A 16,140-nucleotide genomic window follows, 5' to 3' on the forward strand; every position below is an offset into this window, starting at 1 on the left:
TTGTTACCCCTATTTCATTCACTTTCAAGGATTCCTGTTACCTACAGGATGGAATTCAACTTCAGTCCATGAATCAGCTCTGACATAACCTTTTCTAGGAAGCTCGCTCTGACCACATCTTAAAGAAATTCTCCCTCTGTGTGTCCAGGATGCCTGCATTTCCTTACCATTACACACTCTTTTTTGTGTTACAAGGGTCAATTGATGTACTTTCTCTGTCACTAGACTATGAGCTTCTTGAGGACCCAACCTGAAGCTTAATCATCTTTGTATTCACAGTGACTAGAACAGTGCTTGAGACATATTAAATGTTCAAAAGTATGTTGAATGGATGAAAGATGCTGTGGAATGGAATGATTGAAGGAACTTCATAGAGAAGGCTGCACTAAATTGTGTTACGAGGGAAATGATATTTTTAATACACAGAGCGGGGGGCTTCCCTGGTGGTGCAGTGGTTAAGAATCTGCCTGCCAATGCAAGGGACGCGGGTTTGAGCCCTGGCCGGGGAAGATCCCACGTGCTGTGGAGCAACTAAGCCCGTGCACCACAACTACTGAGCCTGCACTCTAGAGCGCGAGATCCACAACTACTGAACCCACGTGCCACAACTACTGAAGCCTGTGCACCTAGAGCCTGCAACAAGAGAAACCACGACAATGAGAATCCCACGCACCGCAGCAAAGAGTAGTCCTCGCTCGCGCAACTAGAGAAAGCCCGCGCACAGCAACAAAGACCCAACGCAGCCAAAAATTAATTAATTAATTAATTAATTAATTAATTTAAAAAGAAAAAATACACGGAGGGAGGAGATAAAACCTTCCAGAAAAGGGGTTGGGAAAAAGGGATTATAAACCTTCAGGAGAATTATTCATTCATGAAGTCTTCAAGCCATGATTGGAGTTCTCCTTTTCCCTCAAGTCAGCAGAATTCATCATGAGGAGGTTTCTTCACTTGTCTCTTGTATTTTGATAATTTCCCTTTCTTTCTGGCCTTTTCTTTATGTCGGCATAAAACTTCCTTTTTATTTCTCTGAAGGCAAGAACCCACTGAGTCGAGAATGTACATGAGCTAGCTCAGCACTTTAAATATAGACAAGTCCAAACATTCTCATTTTATTAGTCCCTGCTCACCTTCCACCCCCTCCCACCTCAGTGACCCTGTCACTCATGAATCCATACTGAGAGGAAAAAATACAAAGTAATAAGGCAAACCACTTTCCTTTGAAGTTCCTGGGAAGATGTTCTGACCATTTTAGGTGATCTTATATAGCTCCATGTTCTCTTGGGGAGTAGATGCTAGATTGTGATTAAAAGTTGGCATTTTCCATTCTGACACTTCTAAAAATAAATATTTTATCTTCTAAGATAATAATTATATATCATGTTAAAGAAATAAATGTATGTAAAAAAAAGTTTTCATTCACTTTTAAGCTTAAATTTATCCTATTTTCCATGTCTTTCCTGGTTTCAAGGTGTTTTAAAGCTAGAAAAGATTATAAACATTATTGACAGATTTTATTTTTTTGGATATTATTTAAACCAGAGCTTGCATCAGTACTTCTGGGGCTACCTGTCCATCATCAGCAACCTCCTCTCTACCCTCAACCTCTTCCACAAATGCTTTCTCTACTTTCTTGCCTTAACAGGAGCATGACTCTCCCTTGAAAAATCATCATCCTTGAATCCTCCTTGTGTATTTTGAGGCCATTGTTCTTTCTGGCCACTCCTCTCCCACTCTCTTGTTAAAAACTGTGATCATCTGAGGCTCATGGCAGTCAGGTGTACCATCTTGTCCCCCTTCATCATTGTTATTTATTAAATTTCAGTTAAGGTTCCCTTGCTTACCAGGGAGGCTGAGACTTAACTTACAGTCTTTCTCAGCCTTCCAAGCCCTTCCATTAACCTGAGATATCATAGCCTCTGAGTTCCTAGCTTTCCTCTTATTTAACAACTTTCTCCTCTACTCCACTTTAGCTTCCATTTTTATGGTCACAACTGGATCCTAGCAACTGTAACTGTTCTACTTCCCAAATCAGTAAAGCGAACAGCTCATTCGCCTTTCTTTCCAATTTGCTTCACCAAGTATTCACTGTACATACAAGTGTTCTTTAAACTCACCAAGAGTGAGTTTGTTGATCCTTTTTCTGTCTTCTGATCCACCATTCCTTTACTTTCTTCCCTTTAGATCCATCTTGCACACCATGGTGTATCATTTCAATCACTCTCTTATTTCTCTTGATGGTAACCTAAATTCCCTAATACCTCTCCCCTCCCACACCTTAGACTATCCTACAATACCAATTTTCTTTTTATTTCCTCACAAAACCTCTATCTGGCTGAAGTCAGCAACTATCCAATTTCTCATTGTCTAAAGTAGAACTGTGGAGAAATTTCAGAGAAGTTCACTCAATAACACCTAACAATAGCCCTGTAAACTTGATATTACTAACCTCAAATGGGCACCCAGTGCTGCATTAGGCATGGCCACCTCTGTCTGCTCATCTCACTTCCCATACCCCACAGCAATGAAATTAAACTTTCTTCATTGTCTTCCCAATACTCCTCCCAGTTTCTTCAGACCTCACATCCTAACTGAGAAAACAGACAATTTCAGATTGGGATGTTCCTGTCTTCAAGCTACCAAGCATACAAATCACCTATATCTATGGTAACTTCACCTTCCTTCCCATCAGTGACAACCAGAATGCTTTATGTTCTCCTATCTTTGTGTTATATTTGATTCCGCACCTTGGGTGCCATATTCTTGCCCCACTCAGGGATTTTACATCATTGATTTTTCCTTCTCTCCTCAGCACAGCCAACCTCTCCAACTCACTAATCCCTTCAATTGACTTTTCAACATATGCAAGTCTCTCTCTTTACGACCAAAATAAGCAAAACACGTCTCTCAAGTTACTGCTCTATTTCTCCCCTTCACTTTAACACTAAACCATTCAAGAAATTATCTTCACCCACTATCTCTCAGTCAACCCTTCACCAGTTCGATCTGCCTTCCAGTCTTTTTACTTCCACCAAAACAGTTTTGCTCTACAGTTTATATGCATGTTGCTAAACTCAAAGGATATATTATATTTAAGTTCCTATCTAATTTATACTCTCAGTAAGAATTAAATATTGTTAACAATATTCTTCGCTTCTAATTTTCTTCCATCCTTCTTCTTGTCTGCTTTTGCTCCTCTGCCATCATATTAAATGTCAGCATTTTTCAAGGCTTGGCTCTGGACATTTTCCTCATCACTCTTGAAGCAACTTCATTCACACCTACTGTTTCAATTACCAACCACTATAACTCAGATGACTCACAAATTACTTGTTCAGTTAAGACCTCTCCACTGAGCTCCAAGACTACCAATCCAATGTCTTTTGAACATCTTGGTACCCAATTCATGGTCTTTCCTTTCTCCCAAATCAGGCTTCTTCTGGTGCTCTGACATTATTTAATCATACCACAACTCAGTTAGCTGTGTACGCCAGAAAGAAAAATGAAATTCTCTGTCTTTCTCAAACCTCAGATTCAGTCCATTATCTAGTCTTGTCAGTTTTACATCCTAAATAGCTTTCAACTTAGTTCACTTCTCTTTATTTCCATAACCACTCTTTGTCGTCGCTTGCCTGGAGCACTACCATACTCTCATAATTGATCTTCTCATGTACATATTGACCTTCCTCCAGTCCATCCAACTCGTGAGCAGTGGCTCTCAACCAAGGGTGACTTTGCTCCCCATCAGAGATTTGACAGTGTCTGAACACACTTTAATGGTCACGGCTAGGGGACAGCGTTACTAGCATCTAGCGGGCAAAAAGGAGGAAGGCTGCTAAACATCCTACAATGTACAGAATAGGCCCCTCACAACAGAGAATTATCTGGTTCAAAATGTCAGTGGTGCCAGTGGAGGGACATACAAACTATTATGATCTTAGCTGAGTGAGGAGTTACTGAAGAATTTTCAGCAATTTGTGTGTGTGTGTGTGTGAGTGTGTACATTTGCACACATGATAGAATCAGGTCTGCAGTGTGAAAAGCTTAGCCTACCTCTAGAGTAGATTTTGCTAAAGTAGGATATTTATCCTTCAAATATCAGCTGAAGATCTTTTCCCCAGGGTGGCTTTTTATGACTTTCCTCACTAGGCTAATTCCTCTATTTTAGGTGCTCAGAGTGTATGTATCTCTCCTTTGTAATCTGTACATAGTTACATATTTACATTTATTTATGTGCTTTACTACGCTTTGTCTCCCTTACTAGACTGGAAGCTACAACAGATGAATCATAATCCTTTATTTTGTTTTATTTAATTTCAGATGAAATTGCACTACAAATGGTTGATTGTTGGATGTTAGATGTTCAGTGACTAAATCTCTTCCTATAACATACGAGAAAACTTAGTCCCAGATATATCAAGTGACGTGAAGAAAGTCACGCAGCTAATAAGTAGTGAAGGGAAGGCTTGAACCCAAGTTTCTCATAATCAAAAGCTGTGGTGTTTTTCCCCTCTAAACTGGTGTTGGGTGCATTTGTTTAAGCCTGTAGATTTTCACTCAGAGTAAATCTTTTGTAGAAGCACAGTGCATAAAACAGATTGAAAGATTTTAAAGCAGATCATTGCTTTGATTAGAGATAGCTCAATTCAACCTTATCTAAGAAGTTCTTTTCTACACAGGCCCCTTCTTACCACTTGCCAGGGTGCTAAGGAACTTGCCACAGACTGACTTGGATCTGATGATCAAGGAGTAGAAATGGGTCTACTATTTTCATTTGTGGATTGTCTGCGGGGCCCCTACTGCCTCAATATGTAATGTACTTTTGATAGTTGTGAATTCGGAGTTGGGAATATCAATATAGCATAAGTTAGTGTCATCACTGCCTGAAATTTGCTTAAATGATTTCACCAAATCACATTTCATGTTTCTATATGAAACAGAGAGATGATACTTTCACATTATCTATCAAGTTCATGGACCATGTTCAGCATTCCTCCCTTTGTCAAAACGAAAATTTTCTGAACAAGAATCACTACTTTTTTAGGCATCTTGATTTTTTCTTTATTTAACTTAGTTTATTTTTGCCAATGCTAGGAGTTGGATTAAATTGTTGAAACAAGAGCAAATAAACATATTGCATCCATTTCATAGAGTCATTTCATGTGACAGTGGGAGAGGACACCAGACTGAACTGAGTTGGGAATTCTGTGCTCGTCCACTAGCTCAGGAGCTCACACCACATGCCGTGGCTTGTCTGACACTGTGTCTTGACAACGTAAAGCAAACTGCTGTTATGAACCTTTGGGTTTTTTGCTAATAGTTGGAAACACAAATGTTAAAGGCAATGCCTTGAAAAAAATGGAAACTTCTTTTCCTTTGTTTTACTCCTGTAAGTGTTTTTAGTTCCAGTTAAACATTCACAGTAAAGAAGATAGTATATATCATATACTGGGGAGGGGGGGAGATTTAAAGATGAGATGATTAAACACATTCCAATATTTTCTAATTATATATTGTATATATGTAGTATATATATTATGTATGTAGTATCTGTATATATATATATATATATATATATATATATGTGTGTGTGTATTCTGTATGTGAAAATTAGAAAACATAAACATGCTAAGAAGTTAAGAGGTTATTTTTCTGAAAGCATTGCCTTTCTTTTTTTTTTTTTTTTTTTAAAGAAGATGTTGTGGGTAGGAGTTTATTAATTAATTTATTTATTTTTGCTGTGTTGTGTCTTCGTTTCTGTGCGAGGGCTTTCTCCAAGTGGAGAAAGTGGGGGCCACTCTTCATCACGGTGCGTGGGCCTCTCACCATGGCGGCCTCTCTTGTTGCAGAGCACAGGCTCCAGACGCGCAGGCTCAGTAGTTGTGGCTCACGGGCCTAGTTGCTCCATGGCATGTGGGATCCTCCCAGACCAGGGCTCGAACCCGTGTCCCCTGCATTAGCAGGCAGATTCTCAACCACTGCGCCACCAGGGAAGCCCTGCCTTTCTAACCATATCATAGATACAGGAAATATACCTACTCTGAGAAATGTTTTAGAGTTTTTAGCTGTCTCTCAAACTTGACTCATTCATGCCAGTGTATTTAAAATGTAACAAAAGTGAAGAGCAATTTATCACATCTTTGTCTGAATGGTTGTTGTTTAGAAAATACCACCTCATGTACAAAAATATAAAACTTGTGAGTAGCTATTAAAACCTTTTTCAATGTATTACTTGATTTAAAAAAAATACACTTTGCTTCTCAAGCTGTCTTGGCTAATTTACTTATTTTCACAATTTTTTATTCAAAATAATTAGTCTGATTGACTTGGTTTGTTTTATTAGATTGTATTAATTTATAAAATAAGAAACACTAGACTCCCTGTATTCGAAATATTCTTTATACTTTTTTCCATTGGGAAACTTTTCTCTCTCCAGTTTTGAATTACTGTCTCAAAGAAGTAATTTCACAATCTCTATGAACTGCCAAACTGTACTTTTGTATGGTAGCTGAATAGGTTTGGGAGCTCTGTAATTACTAAGTTTATCACTATAGGATGAGCATGACATTAAACAAAAACTCATTTCCTTCTGTCTTAAGCATATAATGTTGATATATAGCTATTTTTTGAAATCCCTTGTGGACATTTCTCAGGCCTTAGGAAGTTGCATCTATTAACGTATATTATGTTGTATTTTGACTCTTATTTTCACTTTCTCTCTTTTATGAGAGCAAAAGAAGCCACATGAAAGAAAAGCTAATTCAGAAGTGGAACCAGTGGCAGAAAAATAAACTAAGCCTCAGATGTGTGTTTGCCATTCTTGGCTAAGTTATCAACATTTTACCCGAAGCATATTGGAAAGCATCACTCATAGAAACCTCCTCCCTCACTCACTCCCGCCTTCTAAACCCCCTAAAAACCACATCTGTTTCCCACTGATAGCTTTAACACACATCCCTTTAATGTCTTCTAACAGGAAGTGGAAATTGAGAGAAATTTGTGTTCACCAACATTTAAGAGTCAGCCTGGGAGCCAGTCCGATGATTCTGTGAAAGATTCAGACAAGAAAGGTGAGGAAACACCTTTTGACAAGATGTCACCTGAAAGTGGTCACAGCCACATCTTTGAAGGTTAGCATAATATTTTGATGTGATTTCTTGGGATTATATATTATACAGCATGAGTGGTTAATAAATAAAATCTTAAAAAGTTTTGTTTAAAAATTGGGAAGGAATAGCTCAAGAAACACAATTCAGGGGGGAAAAAGGAAGGTATATTTAAATACTTCTCTCTATACCATATTTGCTTTAATTTTTAAAAGTAAAATATATTTTAATTAATTATAAGTCAGTACAATAAGCATTTTCTGTATTATGCTTTTGGAACAATGCATTTGACCGTCATTTGACTTTTCCTTTTGTGAAAGAAAGGAAAACATATTTGTCTCTCTGTCTATGGGAAATAAAAGGATAAAATATAAGTAATTGTTGGTGGCAAAACAAAAAAAGTTTAATGCCTTCAGCATCTCTTTTTCAGACAATTAAACTTAATGTGCTTAATGAATTCAGAATAAAAAGTGACATGAGAGTGTCATAATTTAAGGGAAAACCTCTTAAATTAGATTAATGTTTTACAAATGTCATTAAAAAGTCACTAGCTCATATGTTAGAAATTACACTATCAATATAATTTCAAATATGACAGAAGTGCAAAATATAAATAATTTATTATAAAATAGAGATATCGTTTATCATTTCTGATTAGTCACATTCTGGGTTTTTCCATTTTAGCCAAGTAATGCATATTATAGTATTTGTGATGTTTGTTAAAGATCATAATTAGTACAACTTTTAGGACATTCTTTGATATATATATTTATATATAACCAAATATCAAGTTACCAGTCAACATTAGTAATGTGGAATAGTCTTTGGAGTATGACAGACAGGTCACAATTTTGGAAAGCAAATGATACTCTACTTTAAAACTTTGCTATTCAAGATGTCTTCCGTGAATCAGACCAGGAGCATCACCTGGAGGCATATTAGAAATGCAGAACCTTGGGCCCCTCACCAGTCCTACTGAATCAGAATCAGCATGTTAACAAGATCCTCAGATGACTCGTGTGCACGTTAAAGTTTGAGAAGCTATACTCTATGATAGTACAGACTGAACCTCAGAATGATTTACATATGATTTAGCCCATTCTGTTTCCAATTGGTTTAAGTATGTAATTTGGAGTGGGAGGTGGTGTGGAAAGAATAAAGGGGAGTTTTCTAAGGATGGGCCAAGCGTGGATTTCTAAATACCTTCGAATTAGAATCTCAATCTCTCTTTTTCATTTTCAATTAATTTTGGTATGCCCAATTGATATCCTAATAGGATTAGTATCAGTCTTGAAAAATTTACTCCACATATTTCTAGCCTTGTGATTAAACTTTGTGTGCACTTTGCTGAATGGAAAAGAATTAGATTAGCAGAGGCCAAAAACAGGGAAGCTTTAGGGAATGATTTATGTTCTGATGATGCTGGCCTGTGGAGATCTTAGCACTGGGAGGTGTATATGAGGTTGGCAAACTGATCAAAGTTACGTGACATAAACAACTCTCATCTCACCCTACTTCTCCTGTCCCATGTTTTCTTTGGTTTCCCTGCAAAGCTTCTTAAAAGTCTCTTTACTTTACAAGCTTAGAAAAGGCAGTCTTGGAGGGCAGCTATAATTTAGTATCAAGATATGACTTAGAGGGGAGGAGTCAAGATGGTGGTGTGGGAAGACGCGGAGTTAGCGTCTCCCCTCAACTAGGGTGCCTGCCGGCATCTAGTGTAGAACTCTGACCCCCAAGGAGACAGGAGGAACCCCAAAGTGAACTCTTAGGATGTAGGGGGACCGAAGGGGGAGGAGAAGTGGCCCCTGAGGCCAGGGAGATCAGGAGAGACAGGTGAGAGAGACTCTCCAGGAAGAGCGGGAGAGGAGCAGAGGGCAGTCGCCTGGCCCACTCAGGCTGGGGAGCCTGCTGAGCTCCCAATCCACTTCCCACCCCTCCAAAGCCCCATCCAGGCTGCGTGGGTCCTGGGGGCATAGGAGGGAGGCTGAGGGGAGAACAGGAGAGGCAGGTGGGAGGGGCCCTGTGGGAGGAGCAGGAGAAGAGTGGAGGGCGATTCCCCTGCCCACTCAGCCTGGGGAGCCAGCTGAGCTCCCAGGCCAATCCCCTGCCCTCCAAAGCTGCCTTCAGGTCATGTGGGTCTTTGGGGACATAGGAGGTAGGCCTAGGGGACAACAGGAGAAGCAGGTGGGAGGGGCCCTCCCAGACCCCAGACCGGAGAAGCAGAAGTGAGGATGGTGTTTGCCCCACCCACTTGAGCACAGGAAGCCTGCTGGGCTCCCAAGTGAGGTCCCCTGCCCTCTGAGACCATGGGTGGGGGGCAAGCCTGGGCCCCTTCTGTTCCTTGAGCCTAAACCCACCCCCTATATCCCCTAGGGCATTTTCCATCCCTGTGGTTCCTGAGCATTGGCTCTGCCCACCGCCCAAACCTTGCCCTTGTTTAGACCCCACTCTCCACAACCGAGTCCTTCCCCCTCACACCCCCTTACCCCCCAACCCTGCACTTTTTTTTTCCTTCCTCCTCTTTTTTACTACTGTCGTACTGTTGTACCTTCTGGCTGTTGATTCATCTATATTTTTTATTTTTACATTCTTTCTAACATATCTGTTAGTTCCTAGTCTAATTTAATTTTTTACTTTGCTATTGTTCTCTTTTTTTTTTTTTTTTTTTGCTGCCCCATGTGGCTTGCGGAATCTTGATTCATGAGCCCGGGGTCGGGTGGAAGCTCCTGCAGTGGGAGCTCTGAGTCCAAAACACTGGATTAACAGAGAACCTCAGAATCCAGGGAATATTCATCAGAGTGTGGTCTCACAGAGTTCCTCATCTCAGCACCAAGACCCAACTCTACCAATAGCCTACAAATTCCAGTGTTGGAAACCTCAGGCCAAACAACCAGTAAAACAGGAACACAATCCCAATCATAAAAAAAAAAAAAGGCAAAAAATATGTCACAGATGAAGGAGCAAGTTAAAAACCTGCAAGATCAAATAAATGAAGAGGATATAGGTAATCTCCCTGAAAAAGAACTCAGAGTAATGATAGTAAAGATGATCCAGAATCTCAGAAATAGAATGGAAGCACAGATTGAGAAAATACAAGAAATGTTTAACAAGGACCTAGAAGAACTAAACAACAAACAAACAGAGATGAACAACACAGTAACTGAAATGAAAAATACACTAGAAGGAATCAATAACAGAATTACGGAGGCAGAAGAATGAATAAGTGAGCTGGAAGACAAAATGGTGGAAATAACTGCCGAGGAGCAGAATAAAGAAAAAAGAATGAAAAGAATTGAAGACGATCTCAGAGACCTCTGGGACAGCAGTAAATGCACCAACATTCGAATTGTAGGGATCCCAGAAGAAGAAGAGAAAAAGAAAGGGTCTGAGAAAATAGTTGAAGAGATTATAGTGGAAAACTTCCCTAACATGGGAAAAGAAATAGTCACCCAAGTCCAGGAAGCACAGAGAGTACTATACAGGATAAACCCTAGGAAAAACACAACAAGACATGTATTAATCAAACTAACAAAAATTAAATTCAAAGAAAAAATATTAAAAGCAGCAAGGGAAAACAAAAAATAACATAAAAAGGAATCCCCAAAAGGTTATCAGCTGATTTTCCAGCAGAAACTCTGCAGGCCAGAAGGGAGTGGCAGGATATACGTAAAGTGATGAAAGAGAAAAACCTACCACCAAGATTACTCTACCCAGCAACGATCTTATTCAGATTCTATGGAGAAGTTTTTCAGACAAGCAAAAGCTAACAGAATTCAGCACCACCAAACCAGCTTTACAACAAATGCTAAAGAAACTTCTCTAAGCAGGAAACACAAGAGAAGAAAAAGACCCACAAAAACAAACCCAGAACAATTAAGAAAATGGTAATAGGAACATACATATCGGTAATAACCTTGAATGTAAATGGATTAAATGCCCCAACCAAAAGACACAGTCTGGTTGAATGGATACAAAAACAAGACCCATATATATGCTGTCTACAAGAGACCCACTTCAGATCCAGGGACACATACAGACTGAAAGTGAAGGGATGGAAAAAGTTATTCCATGCAAATTGAAATCAAAAGAATGCTGGAGTAGCAACACTTATATAAGATAAAATAGGCTTTAAAATAAAGATTATTACAAGAGATAAGGAGGGACAGGGTATAATTATCAAAGGATCAACCCAAGAAGAAGATATAACAATTATAAATGTTTATGCATCCAACATAGGAGCACGTCAATACATAAGGAAAATGCTAACAACAATGAAAGGAGAAATCAACAGTAACACAATAATAGTAAGGGACTTTAGCACCCCACTTACACCAAAGGACAGATCATCCAAACAGAAAATAAATAAGGAAACACAAGCTTTAAATGACACAATAGACCAGATGGATCTAATTGATATTTATAGAACAGTCCACCCAAAAGTGGCAGAATACACCTTTTTCTCAAGTGCACATGGAACATTCTCCAGATACATCACATCTTGGGTCACAAGTCAAGCCTTGGTAAATTTAAGAAAATTGAAATCATCTTTTCTGAATCATGCGTTTCTGAAACGCATCTTTTCTGACCAGAACACTATGAGATTGGAAATCAATTACAGGAATAAACAGTAAAAAAACACAAATACATAGAGGTTAAACATGTGCTACAAAATACCCAAGAGATCACTGAAGAAATCAAAGAAGAAATTAAAAAATACATAGAAACAAATGACAACAAAAACACAATAACCCAAAACCTATGGGATGCAGCTAAAGCAATTCTAAGAAGGAAGTTTATAGCAATTCAATCTCATCTCAAGAAACAAGAAAAATCTCAAATAAGCAATCTAACCCTACACTTAAAACAACTTAAGAAAGAACAAAGAAAACCCAAAGTCAGTAGAAGGAAAGAAATCATAAAGATCAGAGCAGAAATAAAGAAATAGAAATGAAGAAAACAATAGCAAAGATCAATAAAACTAAAAGCTGGTTCTTTGAGAAGATAAACAAAATTGATAAACTCTTAGCCAGACTCATCAAGAAAAAAAGGGAGTGGGCACAAATCAATAAACTAAGAAATGAAAAGGGAGAAATCACAACTGACACAGCAGAAATAAAAATGATTATAAGAGACTACTACAAACAACTTTATGCCAATAAAATGGACAACCATAAAGAAATGGACAAATTCTTGGAAAGGTACAATTTTCCAAGACTGAACAGCAAGAATTAGAAAATATAAATAGACCTGTCACAAGTAATGATATTGAAACCGTAATTAGAAATCTTCCAACAAACAAAACTCCAGGACCAGATGGCTTCACAGGCAAATTCTATGAAACATTTAGAGAAGAGATAACACCGATCCTTCTCAAACTCTTCCAAAAAATTGCAGAGGGAGAAACACTCCCAAATTCATTCTACAAAGCCACCACCACCCTGATACCAAAACCAGAAAAAGATATCACAAAAAAGAAAATTCTAGATGAATATCACTGATGAACATAGATGCAAAAATCCTGAACAAAATACTAGCAAACAGAATCCAATAGCACATTAAAAGAATCATACACCATGATCAAGTGGGATTTATCCCAGGGACATCAATATATGCAAATCAATCATTGTGATACACCACATTAACAAATTAAGGAATAAAAACCATATGATCATCTCAATAGATGCAGAAAAAGCTTTGACAAAATTCCACACCCATTTATGATAAACACTCTCCAGAAAGTGGGCATAGAGGGAACCTACCTCAACATAATAAAGGCCATATATGACAAACCTGCAGCAAGCATCATACTCAATGGTGAAAAACTGAAAGCATTTCCACTAGGATCAGGAACAAGACAAGGATGTCCACTCTCGCCACTCTTATTCAACATAGTTTTGGAAGTCCTAGCCATGGAAATCAGAGAAGAAAAATAAATAAAAGGGATACAAATTGGAAAAGAAGAGGTAAAACTGTCACTTTTTGCAGATGACATGATACTATACAGAGAAAGTCCTAAAGATTCCACCAGAAAACTATTAGAACTACCAGAAATCAATGAAATTGGTAAGGTTGCAGAATACCAAATTAATGCACAGAAATCTCGGGTATTCCTATACACCCACAACAAAAAATCAGAAAGAGAAATTAAAGAAACACTTCCATTTACCATTGCAACAAAGGGATAAAATACCTAGGAATAAACCTGCCTAAGGAGGGGGAAAACTTGTACTCAGAATACTATAGAACACTGATGAAAGAAATCAAAGATGACATAAACAGATAGAGAAATATACCATGTTCCTGGATTGGAAGAATCAATATTGTGAATATGACTCTACTACCTAAAGCAATCTACAGATTCAATGCAATCCCTATCAAACTACCCATGGCATTCTTCACAGAATTAGAACAAAAAAATCTTAAAATTCGTATGGAAACAAAAAAGACTCTGAATAGCCAAAGCAATCTTGAGAAAGAAAAACAGAGTTGGAGGAATCAGGCTTCCTGACTTCAAACTATACCACAAAGCTACAGTAATCAAAACAGCATGGTCCTGGCACAAAAGAAGAAATACAGATCAATGGTACAGGATAGAATGCCCAGAGTTAAACCCATACACATATGGACACCTAATTTACGACAAAGGTGGCAAGAACATACAATGGAGAAAAGACAGCCTCTTCAATAAGTGGTGCTGGGAAAACTGGACAGCTACATGTAAAAGAATGAAATTAGAACACTACCTAACACCATACACAAAAATAAACTCCAAATGGATTAAAGGCTTAAATGTAAGACCAGACACTATAAAACTTTTAGGGAAAGACATAAGAAAAACACTCTTTAACATAAACCACAGCAAGATCTTTTTTGACCCACCTCCTAGAGTAACAAAAATAAAAACAAAAATAACAAATGAGACCTAATGAAAATTAAAAGCTTTTGAACAGCAAAGGAAACCATAAACAAGACAACCCTCAGAATGGGAGATAATATTTGCAAATGAAACTACAGACAAAGGATTAATCTCCAAAATATACAGACAGCTCATGGAGCTCAATATCAAATAAACAAACAATCCAGTTAAAAAATGGGTGGAAGACCTAAATAGACATTTCACCAAGGAAGACACACACATAGCCAAGAGGCACATGAAGAGCTACTCAACATCACTAATTATTAGGAAAATGCAAATCAAAACTACAATTAGGTATCACCTCATACCGGTCAGAATGGCCATTATCAAAAAAGCTAGAAAAAATAAATGCTGGAAAGGGTGTGGAGAAAAGGGAATCCTCTTGCCCTGTTGGTGGGAATTTAAATTGATACAACCACCATGGAGAACAGTATGGAGGTTCCTTTAAAAACTAAAAATAGTGCTACCATATGACCCAGCAATCCCACTACTGGGCATATACCCTAAGAAAACCATAATTCAAAAAGAGACATGTACCAAAATGTTCATTGCAGCACTATTTACAATAGCCAGGACATGGAAGCAACTTAAATGTCCACTGACAGATGAATGGAGAAAGAAGATGTGGCACACATATACAACGGAATATTACTGAGGCATTAAAAGAAATGGAATTGAGTTATTTGTAGTGAGGTGGATGGACCTAGAGTCTGTCATACAGAGTGAAGTAAGTCAGAAAGGGAAAAATCAATACTGTATGCTAACGCATATATATGGAATTTAAAAAACAAAATTGATACTGATGAACCTAGTTGCAGGGCAGGAATAAAGAGGTAGACACAGAATGGATTTGATAGCATGGGGTGGAGCGGTGAAGCTGGGGCAAAGTGAGAGTAGCATCGGTGTATATACAATACTGAATGTAAAGTAGTTGGCTGGTGGGAAGCCGCAGAATAGAAAAGGGAGGTCAGTGCTTTGCGATGACCTAGAGGGGTGGGATAGGGAGGATGGGAGGGAGCCTCAAGAGGAAGGGGATATGGGGACAGGTGTATGCATATGTCTGATTCGCTTTGTTGTGCGACAGAAGCTAACACGGTATTGTGAAGCAATTATAATCCAATAAAGATGTATTTTTTAAAAAGAGATATGACAAATTTAAGAGTGATCACAGATTTAAATTTCCAGGTATACTGAAAAAAAACCATTGTAGGGAAATTGCACTAAGGTTGATGATAGCAACCAACTTCATTTTTATTTTATCTGCACATTGCCCAAGAACTCTAATCCCTATGCATCACTGCTTTTTTTTTTTTTTTTGCAGTACGCGGGCCTCTCACTGTTGTAGCCTCTCCTGTTGTGGAGCACAGGCTCCAGACGCACAGGCTCAGCGGCCGTGGCTCACGGGCCCAGCCACTCCGTGGCATGTGGGATCTTCCCGGACCGGGGAACGAACCCATGTCCCCTGCATCGGCAGGCAGACTCTCAACCACTGTGCCACCAGGGAAGCCCATCACTGCTTTTTAAAAGAGAAACTTCTTTTATTATAGGATACTTTTTTTCTTTTTTATAAATGTATTTATTTTATTTATTTATTTTTGGCTGCGTTGGGTCTTTGTTGCTGCGTGCGGGCTTTCTCTAGTTGCAGTGAGCGGGGGCTACTCTTAGTTGCGGTGTGCGGGCTTCTCATTGCGGTGGCTTCTCTTGTTGCAGAGCACAGGCTCTAGGCGTGCAGGCTTCAGTAATTGTGGCACGTGTGCTCTAGAGTGCAGGCTCAGTAGTTGTGGCACATGGGCTTAGTTGCTCTGAGGCATGTGGGATCTTCCCAGACCAGGGCTCAAATCCGTGTCCCCTGCATTGGCAGGCAGATTCTTAATCACTGTGCCACCAGGGAAGCCCCATTATGGGATCCTTTTAATTCTTCCGTGGTGGCCAAAATTTTTCTCTCTGATGGTATGATCATAAGCCCTTTTAATACTTAGAGTTAATTTATAATCTTGACAAAACCTACACAACCAAAGAGTATATTGATGTCGTTCTGCTGCAAAGAGAATTTTTTCCCAGAAGATAAATACAAGTGTCTGAATAAAATGTGATAACTGAAAGATGTCAGAGTTTATA

The 16,140-nt window shown here is 38.7% G+C and overlaps 1 protein-coding gene across 2 annotated transcripts in view; it reads left to right on the forward strand.

Annotated features, from left to right (window-relative positions):
• Window positions 1-16,140, forward strand: part of XIRP2 (xin actin binding repeat containing 2) — a gene marked incomplete at both ends in the record, with an annotated part of 301,350 nt that overhangs the window by 183,075 nt on the left and 102,135 nt on the right. For both annotated transcript variants that reach the window (XM_082629891.1, XM_082629890.1), the window contains one exon: window positions 6,977-7,130. In XM_082629891.1, coding sequence (XP_082486017.1) covers window positions 6,977-7,130 — 154 coding nt within the window. The remainder of the gene's footprint in view (window positions 1-6,976; window positions 7,131-16,140) is intronic.

Source organism: Mesoplodon mirus (genome assembly GCF_964341445.2).
Source record: "Mesoplodon mirus genome assembly, chromosome: 8".
Taxonomy (NCBI): Eukaryota; Metazoa; Chordata; class Mammalia; order Artiodactyla; family Ziphiidae; genus Mesoplodon; species Mesoplodon mirus.